General features: G+C 35.9%; 1 protein-coding gene across 1 annotated transcript; it reads right to left on the bottom strand.

The window, feature by feature from the left end:
• Positions 1–2,075: 2,075 nt before the first annotated feature.
• LOC134753481 (SCAN domain-containing protein 3-like) lies at positions 2,076–11,007 on the bottom strand. The gene is made up of 4 exons (XM_063689357.1): positions 9,372–11,007; positions 8,692–8,888; positions 3,043–3,124; positions 2,076–2,699 (listed from the first exon to the last, which is right to left on the bottom strand). Exons 1-4 carry the CDS (start codon positions 10,630–10,632, stop codon positions 2,173–2,175), a joined length of 2,067 nt encoding a protein of 688 aa, XP_063545427.1. The 5' UTR covers positions 10,633–11,007; the 3' UTR covers positions 2,076–2,172.
• Between the last annotated feature and the right edge of the window lie 2,142 nt (positions 11,008–13,149).

Below are 13,149 nucleotides of genomic sequence, written 5' to 3'. Positions count from 1 at the left end.
CTGTCTGTCACCAGGCTGTATTGAGATAATATACAGGGGGATTTTCTTAGTGGATCTGTGAGGGCAGCTACCACATTATGTGCTACGCCAAAAAAAAGGTCTTAGAAGACCTTTCCTCAATTTCAAATTAATGAAGATTTACAAATTTTGCTAAAAACATACAAGGTGCGAGAAGAAGGTAATTTTTGGCAAAAAAAAAGTTGTATGAAGATGAAATCTTTTACTTTTCACATTGTAACACGAACTTTCTAAAATAGATGAGCTATGTTTAATGTAGAGCTATGTTTAGTTCACATGAAGGCTACTAGATGGCGCTAGTAGGCCACGAATCCGATGTAAACATTGGACATATTTTACCTTTCCCGTAGCTTTAAAATTCTAAAACCTTGTGTAACTTGTTTTATGTGTTGACTAGTTTTTATGCAAACATAACAAATGTGCAAATCAAGATAAATGTAAAATAGGAAGTAGCCAATTCCTATACAAACTGTAGTTCAATGTGCTCTCACGAGATGGTGTTAGTATCGCGCAATGTTTAATCTTAACTCCTGTATTTAAAATTATGAAAAGAAGCATTTCGTAGTACTTGTATATTACTACAACGTAGCAAATGTATAGGATATTCCAATTCATGACTACTTATTGATGAGTGTTAATATTAATTTCCTTTAAACGTCGTAATCAACATAAAAACCTACTGTTAATGTAAGAATACTAAAAATATGAATATTTCATATTTTATTACTTACCTCTTCATCATTATAAGTATTATAACACGTTTATTTTTTTATGTTGAAAAACCGTTCTTAATAAGTTGTCTGAATGGAACGGAACGCCTGTCAAAGAAGAGGCAAGAATGTTTTTAAGTTTCCAAAGGCAACATTCGATTTTGTTTTTATAAATATACGATACACAAATAATCGTAAATAACGATATTTATGTAATAATAGTACAATGTTTTAATATTTACAATTGTTTCTGTCTTATAGAACATGCATTTGAAAAAAAAACTTTCATTGAAGTGGGTTCAATAATAATAACAAAATCTATTCTAGTCGAATAAAAGCTAGAAGAAAAACACCTCTTCATAATGTCAATGATGTCACACAATTAATAATATAAAAGTTCCGAATTCCATTCCTTACTTGTTGCTTTTCTTATTTTTTCGCAACTGTATTAAAAAACGTCGTTCGATACACCTGCGGAAATGTCATTCTTCACTCGTCCCGAGTCTTGCCACTCGCCTACGGCTCGTGGCAAGATATCTCGATACTCGTGACGTAATGGCATACTTTCCGCACTAGCATCGAAATGTACTATTATAGGGCTGTATCTCCTAAACCGTGCGTTGTAACGCAAAAATAATCCATTTTTGTTGCCCTTAAATACCCAACGCACTGAATAACCTATCACATTAGAACTTGAAACAATCATTATGATCATCATATTTTTATTATTATTTAATTGCAAGTTTGAAATAAGCACTACAAATCTCGGCGAGAAACGGCCCGGGGTTGTCGGCCGCGTATCCCTATCCGGCAACCCTTGTTTCCCTGATTTGAAATCTTGTTTAATACACATAAAAACGTAATATAAAATTAAGATTGACTTTATTGAATTCTTGTTTACCTTATGATGGTCGTTAGACGCGAAGACGCGGCTGGATTGTGAAAAATTATCCTTTTTAAAAAGGAGCAAAACTTAGTCACATTAATAAAATATTTACAATTGTTTATTTGTATAAACCTACTTTATTAGAACATTGTTTTATCATCAGCATTTAGTGCTCCAATAAGTCTGTACTTCAGTTAATACCTTTCAAACTTAGGGTTAATTATTGTAGTAGTTGATTTAAAGTATTTAAACATAAATCACCTACTTACTACAGTAATTTAACAGCCGAACTAGCACATGATTGGCACAAGGCAGGGATGTTTAGTCTCTTAATGGTTGATAAGGTGTATTCGGGTGTTTAAAAAAGTTGTTTTGTGGTATAAATGCTCTCCAAGTGTGAAAATTTAACTGGACATGGAAATAAAACACTGACTGGAAATGTATATTTAATTCAATCAATATGTTTTTTTTTTAAATTCCTATTAGATATTACTACAGAGTGCGTTAGGGTTTTCTATTAAGTTTGTTATGTACGTTTCTATAAACTTAGTTAAGGATTTATGAATAACTGTGTTTCTCGTGAATCTGCGCGTGCCTCTTGAGGTAGCTGGACGATATGAACCCTTTCTCGCACACGGCGCACTCGTACGGTTTCTCTCCTGTGTGGATCCGCTCATGTTTCTTCAAAGTCGCCACCTGCGTGAAGTCCTTGTTGCACAGTTTGCACGAGTATGGTTTTTCCCCTGTGTGTAATCTTACGTGTACTTGAAGGTGGTGCGAGTTCGAGAATCTCTTATGGCAGGTGGCGCAAGAGTACGGTTTCTCGCCCGTGTGCCTGAATTCGTGCTTCTTCAGATACGTCGGACTAATGAACCGCTTGTTGCAAAGGTTGCACCCGTAGGGTTTCTCGCCAGTGTGTGTTCTCATGTGTATACTTAACATACACGGTTTGCGGAATTGTTTCTCGCATATCATGCAGGAGTGCGCCGCGCGCCTCCGGCCCGCGCCGCGTATCGCCCACGCCTCTCGCGCCCCTCCCCCGCCCCCGCCCCCACCCCCGCACCCGCCCAGGGGGAGCTCGTCCTCTGAAACAACACACGGCACTGAGAACGAGTTGCTAACTAGTATATACACAACACGATGATAAACGTTATTAAATCATCCTAACTGCAATCAATAATTAAACATAATCAACCTTGAAATAAAACTAAGAAAACGGATTATATCGCGTATAATGAATTTAAGATTCATCGCGACATTTCGATCACTTTAACGACGGTCGTGGTCAATGGATGACTAAGGAAAAATATATATTTTAAATTCATTTATATGATCCCGGTTTTTCGATGTCTAGTTTAGAGGAGTAGCTCTATTCAGCTTCAAACATACCACTAATAGTTTTGTGGTGGGGACGGGGTGTGGACTCACCGTGGAGCGGCTCCAGCGTGATCTCGAAACGGAACTGCCGCTGGTCCTCGGGCTCGTTCTTGACACGCGCGGCCGGCTCCTCCTTCACATACACAAATACGAGTAGGTATTATAGAACAACTAGGATATAATATAACCAAATGGAGCCGCCACGTCTGTAATTTCCTGTACAAAAAAGTGCCAATTTTTGCGGGGAGGGGGAACGTCAAATGTATACGAAACGTCAAAATAGCCATGTCAGATAAACGTCAGTCCATACATTGTGTATGACCATAGGCTGACTATTTTCGACAGAGGGGAACGCCTGTTAATGGCTACTCCGTTTGGTTATATCCTCCTAGTAGGACAATGTTACACAGATCGATATATTATAGTCCCACACTCACAGTAAGCTAAATAACAGAGGTCGGAAAGGGTGAGCCATTTGCCTTATAACATGACGTAAGCTGGAAGTGTTTTATTTCATAAAACATGAGCTGTACAGTCAATAGTTATTTGTTATACAAGGGTGCAAAGTTGTATTTTACCCGCGAGTGTTTCAACACACGAGAAGTAAAATACATTTGCACCCGTGTGTAACACAAAACTTTTCTCCTCACTATAGCGAGGAAAGTTCAACATCCACAGGTAGAGTTGTGCCGTTCCCGGTAACATTCCTCATTTTGTATGGGGAAATTTCTCGCTCGGTAACATTCCCCATACAAAATGGGGAATGTTACCGGGAACGGCACAACTCTATCCACAGGCGTTAGATCATCTTCATCACTGGAATCACTAATTTTTTTACGATATTATAACAGAAAACACTAGAAATTCTGATTTTTACGTGAGTCGGTGAGAAGAACAGTAAAAATTTTGCTGACAATGTTGACATTTCTGTTCTGACGTATGAAATGTCAACGATGCGTTTTGAAATTGCATCGACTCAACTTGTGCGTTCAGAATTATATTTAACATCATTATAAAAAATCTAACGTTTCTTATGGAAAATTAAGGTTTATGACTTAAAATTATTAAATAAAGCTAAATTTGGTATTTTTTATTAGATTCTCAAACCATTTATTTAATGATAATTAATATCGAACGAACCATTATTATGAGCGTTATACGTTTTGTTATCTGTCAAGCTACCTAAACACGCTCCATCCAAGGTCAAATTACTTTCCCCACTAGTGGATAAAATGCGTTTTTCCCCGCTTGTTTTAAAGGATAATAGATGGCTTTCCGATCTAGTGAGGGGAAATAGTTATTTGTTATACAAGGGTGCAAAGTTGTATTTTACCCGCGAGTGTTTCAACACACGAGAAGTAAAATACATTTGCACCCGTGTGTAACACAAAACTTTTCTCCTCACTATAGCGAGGAAAGTGCAACATCCACAGGCGTTAGATCATCTTCATCACTGGAATCACTAATTTTTTTACGATATTATAACAGAAAACACTAGAAATTCTGATTTTTACGTGAGTCGGTGAGAAGAACAGTAAAAATTTTGCTGACAATGTTGACATTTCTGTTCTGACGTATGAAATGTCAACGATGCGTTTTGAAATTGCATCGACTCAACTTGTGCGTTCAGAATTATATTTAACATCATTATAAAAAAATCTAACGTTTCTTATGGAATTTTAAGGTTTATGACTTAAAATTATTAAATAAAGCTAAATTTGGTATTTTTTATTAGATTCTCAAACCATTTATTTAATGATAATTAATATCGAACGAACCATTATTATGAGTGTTTTACGTTTTGTTATCTGTCAAGCTACCTAAACACGCTCCATCCAAGGTCAAATTACTTTCCCCACTAGTGGATAAAATGCGTTTTTCCCCGCTTGTTTTAAAGGATAATAGATTAGATTAGATTAATTTATTTCTTATTGGGAATTACATGATATTTAACAATGTCACAATGTATCTAAATAACATGAACTCACAAAAAGATCGTCAAATTGTATAAAATAATAATTCAGTAAAATAATTAAAAAATAAATAAAAACAAACAAATCATAACAAAATAAAAAATTAAAAGTTAAATACAGTGAGATAAAATGTCAGAAAGTAATACTAAACACAATGTCAAAAATTATCTCTTCAGAGTATAAATAAGCGTTCAAAATATATATATTCAATTCAATTCAATTCAATTTATTTATTTCAGGCAAATGCCCATATAATTTGTTAGTAATACAATTAAATTAATCTTAATATGCTAATGTTAGTAAACACATTAAATTACAAATAAAAAATGTGTTACAAATAAATATTGCTAGGGCACCCTAGTTAATATAATGTCAGAATTAATAATAGTATTGCAAAGTCAAATTAAAATAAAATTCTAATTAACAAAGTAAATAAAACAATAAGAAATAAAAAACAACAATAGAACATAAAAATAACAATGTCAGATTAAATTATTATAGAAAAAATATTATACATTTTAATCGCGTTTCAAGTTTGTGTATTTTTTAACAGAATACAGCGATTTTGTTAATAACATTTCTTTGAGTCGGCGTCCAAAAATATCATCAGAGGTTTCGTTTCTGAGACTAGCGGGTAGGCGTTCATAGAATGCAGGGCCGATTACGCGCGGTGATTTGTCGAGCAGCGCCAGTCTACGCCGCACAGGCAGCAGGCGCCCGGTCTGGCGGGTTATTCTGCACGAGTTATTTGACCGTTTGAAACTGTCTATATTACGGCGTGTGAACATTATGATTTCGTACACATATAGCGAATAGTGTGTCATAATGCTATATTTTTTAAAAAGGTCTTTGCACGAGTACCTCGAGTTTACACCTGCTAATACGCGTATGGCTCGCTTTTGCAATTTAAACACTCTGTCAGAATGTGTTGAGTTGCCCCACAGAACGATACCATAGGACATAAGTGAAAAGAAATAGGCATAATAGATTTGGAGCAATGCGTCACTGGAGACAACTGGCTTTAGTTTGCGCAGTGCGAATACAGCACTGCCCAGCCTTTCGCACAAGTTGTCAACGTGCCCCTTCCACTTCAGTCCGGCGTCAATAGTAAACCCAAGGAACTTGCACGAGTCACAGCGCGGTATCGGAATCTGCATTTGCGGAATGTTAACCTGGCTACTGGCTGAAAACAACAATACGTTTGATTTTTGGACATTAAGGATGAGGCCGTTTGCCGAAAACCACTTGATGGCTTTCCGAGCTAGTGAGGGGAAAAGATTTTAATTTCGGACCCATTTTGTAAATTTATTGTACCTTGTCACTGTGACAATAGTATGAGGTCTCTAGCGACTTTTATATATTGATTTTTAAATTGTTACTGTGACAATAGTATGAGGTCTCTAGCGACTTTTATATATTGATTGTTAGATTGTTACTGTGACAATAGTATGAGGTCTCTAGCGACTTTTATATATTGATTGTTAAATTGTTACTGTGACAATAGTATGAGGTCTCTAGCGACTTTTATATATTGATTGTTAGATTGTTACTGTGACAATAGTATGAGGTCTCTAGCGACTTTTATATATTGATTGTTAGATTGTTACTGTGACAATAGTATGAGGTCTCTAGCGACTTTTATATATTGATTGTTAGATTGTTACTGTGACAATAGTATGAGGTCTCTAGCGACTTTTATATATTGATTGTTAGATTGTTACTGTGACAATAGTATGAGGTCTCTAGCGACTTTTATATATTGATTGTTAGATTGTTATTGTGACAATAGTATGAGGTCTCTAGCGACTTTTATATATTGATTGTTAGATTGTTACTGTGACAATAGTATGAGGTCTCTAGCGACTTTTATATATTGATTGTTAGATTGTTACTGTGACAATAGTATGAGGTCTCTAGCGACTTTTATATATTGATTGTTATATTGTTACTGTGACAATAGTATGAGGTCTCTAGCGACTTTTATATATTGATTGTTAGATTGTTACTGTGACAATAGTATGAGGTCTCTAGCGACTTTTATATATTGATTGTTAGATTGTTACTGTGACAATAGTATGAGGTCTCTAGCTACTTTTATATATTGATTGTTAGATTGTTACTGTGACAATAGTATGAGGTCTCTAGCGACTTTTATATATTGATTGTTAGATTGTTACTGTGACAATAGTATGAGGTCTCTAGCGACTTTTATATATTGATTGTTAGATTGTTACTGTGACAATAGTATGAGGTCTCTAGCGACTTTTATATATTGATTGTTAGATTGTTACTGTGACAATAGTATGAGGTCTCTAGCGACTTTTATATATTGATTGTTAGATTGTTACTGTGACAATAGTATGAGGTCTCTAGCGACTTTTATATTAATAGTCACTGTGACAAACTATGAATTGGGTCATAAATTATATAACGTTTTCGACCGTACCTTAGAAATGTATCTTGCATATGTGTATTATGCAAGATACATGATGTCGTGTTGTGCTCTAACATGTAGGATACACACAAATAGTGTTGTTTCAGTTTTGTATTTGCAAGATACTAGTGCAATATATACAATTCAGATTATAGATATTAGGAATAATTTAAATTTTGAAACTAAATATCTCATTTACTACAAGAACATGATTGATTGATTGCGTTTATTGGCAAAAAGTAACATTTTACATGTCAACAGTTCATTTTAACTAGCAAAAAATACATTATTTAACGAGATAATTCACGATTCACAGTAAAAACAAACATTAAAACTGTTAAAAAATTTGAAATGTGTAATCAATACTGTTGACAACATTTTCCATTCAAGCACTTTTATATGGTACTGGTACTACTAACTTATACAAACGTATCATCAGCTAATTATTAAAGCAATTTATTCATCTTACTAATATTATTTTATTAAAATATTGAATTGCTAGAAACAAATAAAATTTACCTTTAAGGTCGCAAACATAAAAATACTAGTACTACATAACACAATCATAGTCATGGATGTAAGTAAAGTGAGGTAGATATATTATGGCACCAGGCGCTCGATCGTGAGCCATATATTGAGAAAGTCGACGGCTGAAGCCAATGTGTCAAGATTGTCAAAATCATCTACTAAATATTGCCTGCATTTTAGTTTTGTCAACAATAAACGTCACGCGTCTATTATTCATGAGAGATCATTGATCATAGTAATACCAAAGAGGATATAATATTATAGAGCGGTATTGTCATAGTAAATTTTGTAACCACAGTAAATTCACTGCCTTCTATCGACACACTTTAAAACTAAAAATGAAGATTTATAAAAATACGGTATAATGTATTAAAATATGGATGAATGTTTTTTTTTATTTGCATTAATTATTTTTAATATTTTGAGCCATGTTCTGTCACTGATATGCGTTAAAATTGTTAAATAACAAACGAAACCGTCAACGCCCTCTATACGAGAGTAGGCCAAAGGTAGTAGCGACATCTGATCGAGAATCAAATTTTCGTGATTTTCGAGGCACGTTTTTTCCTTAGACTGTATCCATCTATTACGGAGTTATATCCATCTTTGGTTATACATACCACACATCATAGGAACATCAATATCATCATTAATTTAATATAATAAATATTTTTTTTTTTTTCAATTAATTCATAATTTCGAATCACAATGTTATTAATCCCGTAGTATTTTATCATTAATGTAGTCTCGTGTTGCTATACTTACATGGACAGTATCCTTCAAAGTCACATGCTTGACAGAGACGGGCCCTGTCTTCACATGGGGGGGCTTCGGTCTCACCTCTTCTGTCTCCGGTCTCGCCTCTCCCGTCTCCGGCCTGCGGTTGGCTGTCTCTGGCTGCTCATCCTCCTGCTCCAACCACTCTGGCTCTTCGCTCCACTCTGCTTCCTCCATGGTATGCGCTGGATAATGATAGACCTTGGCATGTGATATCACAAGTAACTTTAGATAGGTAGTAAATATTAATAACATAATATCAGAAAAAGTGTATACATTCTGATATGTTACTTTTTTAGTTTAAAGTATTTTTTTGAATTGTATAAGAAAATGAATTCTTTTGGTCACAGTAAATAATTATGTGAGTAGACATTGATTTAGAACAGAAACTTGATATATATTTTTTAAACACACAATCAAACTGCAACACATATTTTACAGGAAGTTTTGACTATTTTTTGTTTAATTAAATTCAATTATTTATTTCAAATCATTAGATCCATATAGTGTTAGGTTAGGAAGTACAACAAATCTTAAAATTGATTAAGGTTAGTGACATACAATTACAATTTACATTTATTAATGGAAGAGTTAAGTTCATCAAAAACACAAGCAACAAAATACCAATTAGACTTAAAAGGAATTAGGAATAATTGTTAATTAATTACCATTGTTAGAAGTTGAGGAATCCAGCCCCATTCTCCCATCATTGAGGAGCATTTTATCATTATCACTGTTGGAACCAGAACTTGCATTATATTGTTTAAAAGAGTTGGAATCATTTATTTGTTTGTGGGTAGTAACACTAGTAACTTTTGCTTCATCAACATGATGAGAAACTTTTTCTAAATCCTCATCAGTTTGAATAGATTCAAGATCACTGAAAGGAACATGTGAGCTCTGTTCTGTTGGATCATATCCAAATAATGCAAGATAGGGAGTTCTGCAGATACTTCTGTGAACTGCTGCATTCTTTTGATACTGAACAAAGTGACATCCGAGAGACCAGTTAGTGGACCGGTTGTCTCGCATCCATGTGTACAGCATGTCCTCCACGTCGCGGGTGCTGCACTCAGCACTGCCCTGTGTCTGCGGGTGCCTCGCTCCTCCTTGAAGTATTTTGCAGTCCGGCCAGATTTTTAGGACTTCCTCAACAACTTTAGTAGTAAATTCGTAGCCGTTATCGCTTTGTAACACGAAAGGAGCTCCAAAAGTCAAAAATATTTTAACTAATTCCAAGGCAAGTTCAGAGGGCAGGTTAGTTTGCAGGGGTCGCAGCTGCATGAACTTTGTACCATGATCTTGGTACATTAATAACCATTTGAAATCTCCATCAGGTGCTGATTGAAGATCAATCACATCAACCTGCCCTCGGCTGTTAAAATCTTTGGTAGGTTGCAACGAAACTTGCTTGGGTACTGTGCCTTTTTTTGGAAAATTTCGTTTCACTTCACATGTTGGGCACAAGGCAACAAATATTTCTATTGCCTTTTTCTGGATATAAAATCTGTTCTTAATGTTGTGCAGCATCTTGTCACGGGCACCATGTCCTATTTCCTGATGTATTTCAAACAACAACTCAAAATATTGTTCCATAGGAATCACTCGAACAGTAGCATCTTCAGGCGCTTTCTTTTTCAAAATAAGGTAAGTTTTGCTTCCTATTTGAGTGACATCATATTTGGTGGTCCAGTAATACTGCATGGACGTCCGACGAACGCCGGCATCCACGGCCTCCTTACCTGTCTCAATGTGCCGAATCACCTCCGCGACACGGTCATGCGTCCACGGCTTTTTCACCGTTCCTATCTGCTCCTTGTAGAAATTACCGAGTTGTACATAAAAATTTTCCTTGAACTGACTGTTCCCATTCTTAATACTGATTTTAATATCATTTTCTTGTGCCGCAGCTGAGGTCTGCGACGCCATTTTGCTTGTGACTCTTGTGAGCACCTTGTGAATCTTGAAGCGGCGTGAGTATCATGCGCCTTATTGTATTCCGGCTGCGCGGCACCTTGCTATTGCTAAAGCCGCTTTGATAAACAAAAACAATTCTTCTTGGGTCAGACCAATTAAATATAACCGGGCTTAGTTTTAATTTAGGATTAGTTATTTTATTTTAAATGTAAATGTAATTAAATATGGAATATTTATTCTGAAATAAATTATTTGAATGAATTAGTGTAATGCGGTGATTTCTACTATACCTATAATGTGAGAACGATACGATACGATAGCACGTAATACATTACAATGTAGTACATACACATAAATAATATTATTGATTGTAGAACATACGGACTACGGACCGCAGTGGAATGGACAGCCACTGACGGACTTCACGGACTGAGGACTGACGTAGCGGTAAGCGAGACAGTAACGCTTTTTAAGCGCTCGTACAAATGGAAACTTGTGTATTCATCCACACGATGGCGGTAGGCGGTAGCGCTTTTATTCAAGTGTGATTGAATTTTCAACTTTAAGCCTTGGTCTTTAAATCGAATTTAGCGTACGGGCAGATTCAAGCGCTTTTTTAACGCGCGTTGAAAAAGCGCTCGTGAGTACGAGGCTTGACAGCGACAAGAAGACGCATACGTTCCGATACGCGCACTATTTCAATATACTACCCAAGTTTATTATATAGGAAATAGGCCTTTCGTAATGCGTAGATTATGATTACTCACCTTAACTTATTTTGCCTATTATCATCACAACTGAGTTCAGTCCGTTTGCAGGTAGAATAAACCACAGACCTAAAATTTATGCTTATCCTAGTTCTGTGGAATAAACCACAGACCTAAAATTTAGTGGAATAAACGAAGATTTACGGTCGTATGCAACCACAGATGTCTACGGTGCTTGCACAGGGAACATGCAGATTTTGAATTTTACAATCAGTGAAATCTGTCAAGTGTCAATGACGTCAATGTCATTGTCAAAAAACTGTATGATTTTGGAATGGGTGCGTTGTTGTGGCGTGGTTTCATTTAATTTGTTCGTTACCTATTTGTTAGCTATTAAGTAGAATTGATTACAGAAATATTGTTTGGTATACCTTCGGTTCGTAAGTTCGTTCGTGCAGCCAAGCAAATCCAAGGATTTGTTTGATGGAGTGTGTTGGGAGTTGTATCTCCGGTCTTGCGCGAGACAGAGGGGCGAGGGGCCTGAGTGAGCCGGTACACTACATACAACGGTGAGTAAGTAATACTTACTTGTTTCTGTTGTAGTTGTCCCAATAGTTAAGAACATGGGTTGGATCTTAAAATAAGTCGCCTTCGCCTTGTTTGAGGATAACTGACGCTGCGGGGGCTTTTTTGAGTTGATTAAATGATTTATTAAAGCAATTTTAGCCGCCGGACTCCGGAGATAAGTTTTTATTTTATTGAATATTACGTGAAACAAAACGCACGGTGGTCTTATATTTTTGATTTCATTGAATATTTTGTGGCTACTTTTGTTACATACCAAAAATCGAATCAGAGCACTCCACTATCCTGAGCCGAGCAGCCGAGCATATTTTCTGTTTTAAAGTTTTCCACAGTGCCGGAGCCACCATAGAGTCCGCCTCATTCTCCCTCCCTTTGCATTACAATCTTTGGCACTGTTATAACCTTAAATTATAACCATGAATAATTCATAAACCAAGCATCTCCGCGGAGGAAAAGTTGGAGGGGGGGGCCCCTTCAACTTTTCCTTCCCGGCCCCTCCCCCTCCCGCTCTTCTATTAAAGGAGACTTATTTTAAGATAAGTTGCGATGAAGGATTTTGCGATTGCGTCTTTACTTAAATACTTACAGTCTCTGTACTTACTATTTTAGAAGATCAAACTATATTGTGATAGAAGGGCATTTTCGAATAATAGTCATCCTGAGAGATGACCGGGAATTATTTGGGCATGTATTTAACAGATCACCAGATTTAGTAAAATTTAACACCAAAGAATTCGTTTAATGAATGATCACCAAAATAAGAACATATTAAAAGTCCCCGGCCGTAACCCTGGTGCCGGGGGGAGAGTGGGGTTTAAAGGCTCCATTTTTCGGTTTTTCGTTTATATCTCGCAAACTATGCATCTGAACGACATGACTACTTATACAAAATGAAAAATGATTTAATTTGTTACAACGTTTATTATTATTAAGTCAAGTTTTTCGATATCTTGTATAGTTTTTGAGATATCCGCTCTTGAAGGTTTATTTAGGGCTCTCATTTTTATCTTGATTATCTACATCAATGAAGCTGCTGGGCCGGGTTTGGTAACGTTTTCGTATAAATCGGGGGTGCTGAATTCAGTTATGGTATCAACATTGACACCTTTCCGAAGTAAAAATATATAAACTATAAACAAATAACTTTTTTTTTAACTCCTCTTCACGCTTAAACCGCTGAACCGATTTAGTTGAAATTTGGTAAATAGATGTTTTAAGTCCCGAGACAGGATATAAG

The sequence above is a fragment of the Cydia strobilella genome, chromosome 27 (genome assembly GCF_947568885.1).
Source record: "Cydia strobilella chromosome 27, ilCydStro3.1, whole genome shotgun sequence".
NCBI lineage: Eukaryota > Metazoa > Arthropoda > Insecta > Lepidoptera > Tortricidae > Cydia > Cydia strobilella.
The sequence above is the reverse complement of the archived record's forward strand: the minus strand, read 5'-3'. Positions and strand labels throughout refer to the sequence as shown.

Bases quoted from the DNA above. Each gene is read 5' to 3' on its own strand.
- LOC134753481 (XM_063689357.1), bottom strand. From the start codon at position 10,632: ATGGCGTCGCAGACCTCAGCTGCGGCACAAGAAAATGATATTAAAATC. The intron at 8,889-9,371 runs GTAATTAATTAA...ATCATTATCCAG, and splicing joins TTCCTCAACTTCTAACAATG to CGCATACCATGGAGGAAGCA. The intron at 3,125-8,691 runs GTAAGTATAGCA...GTGTATGTGAAG, and splicing joins CTTTGAAGGATACTGTCCAT to GAGGAGCCGGCCGCGCGTGT.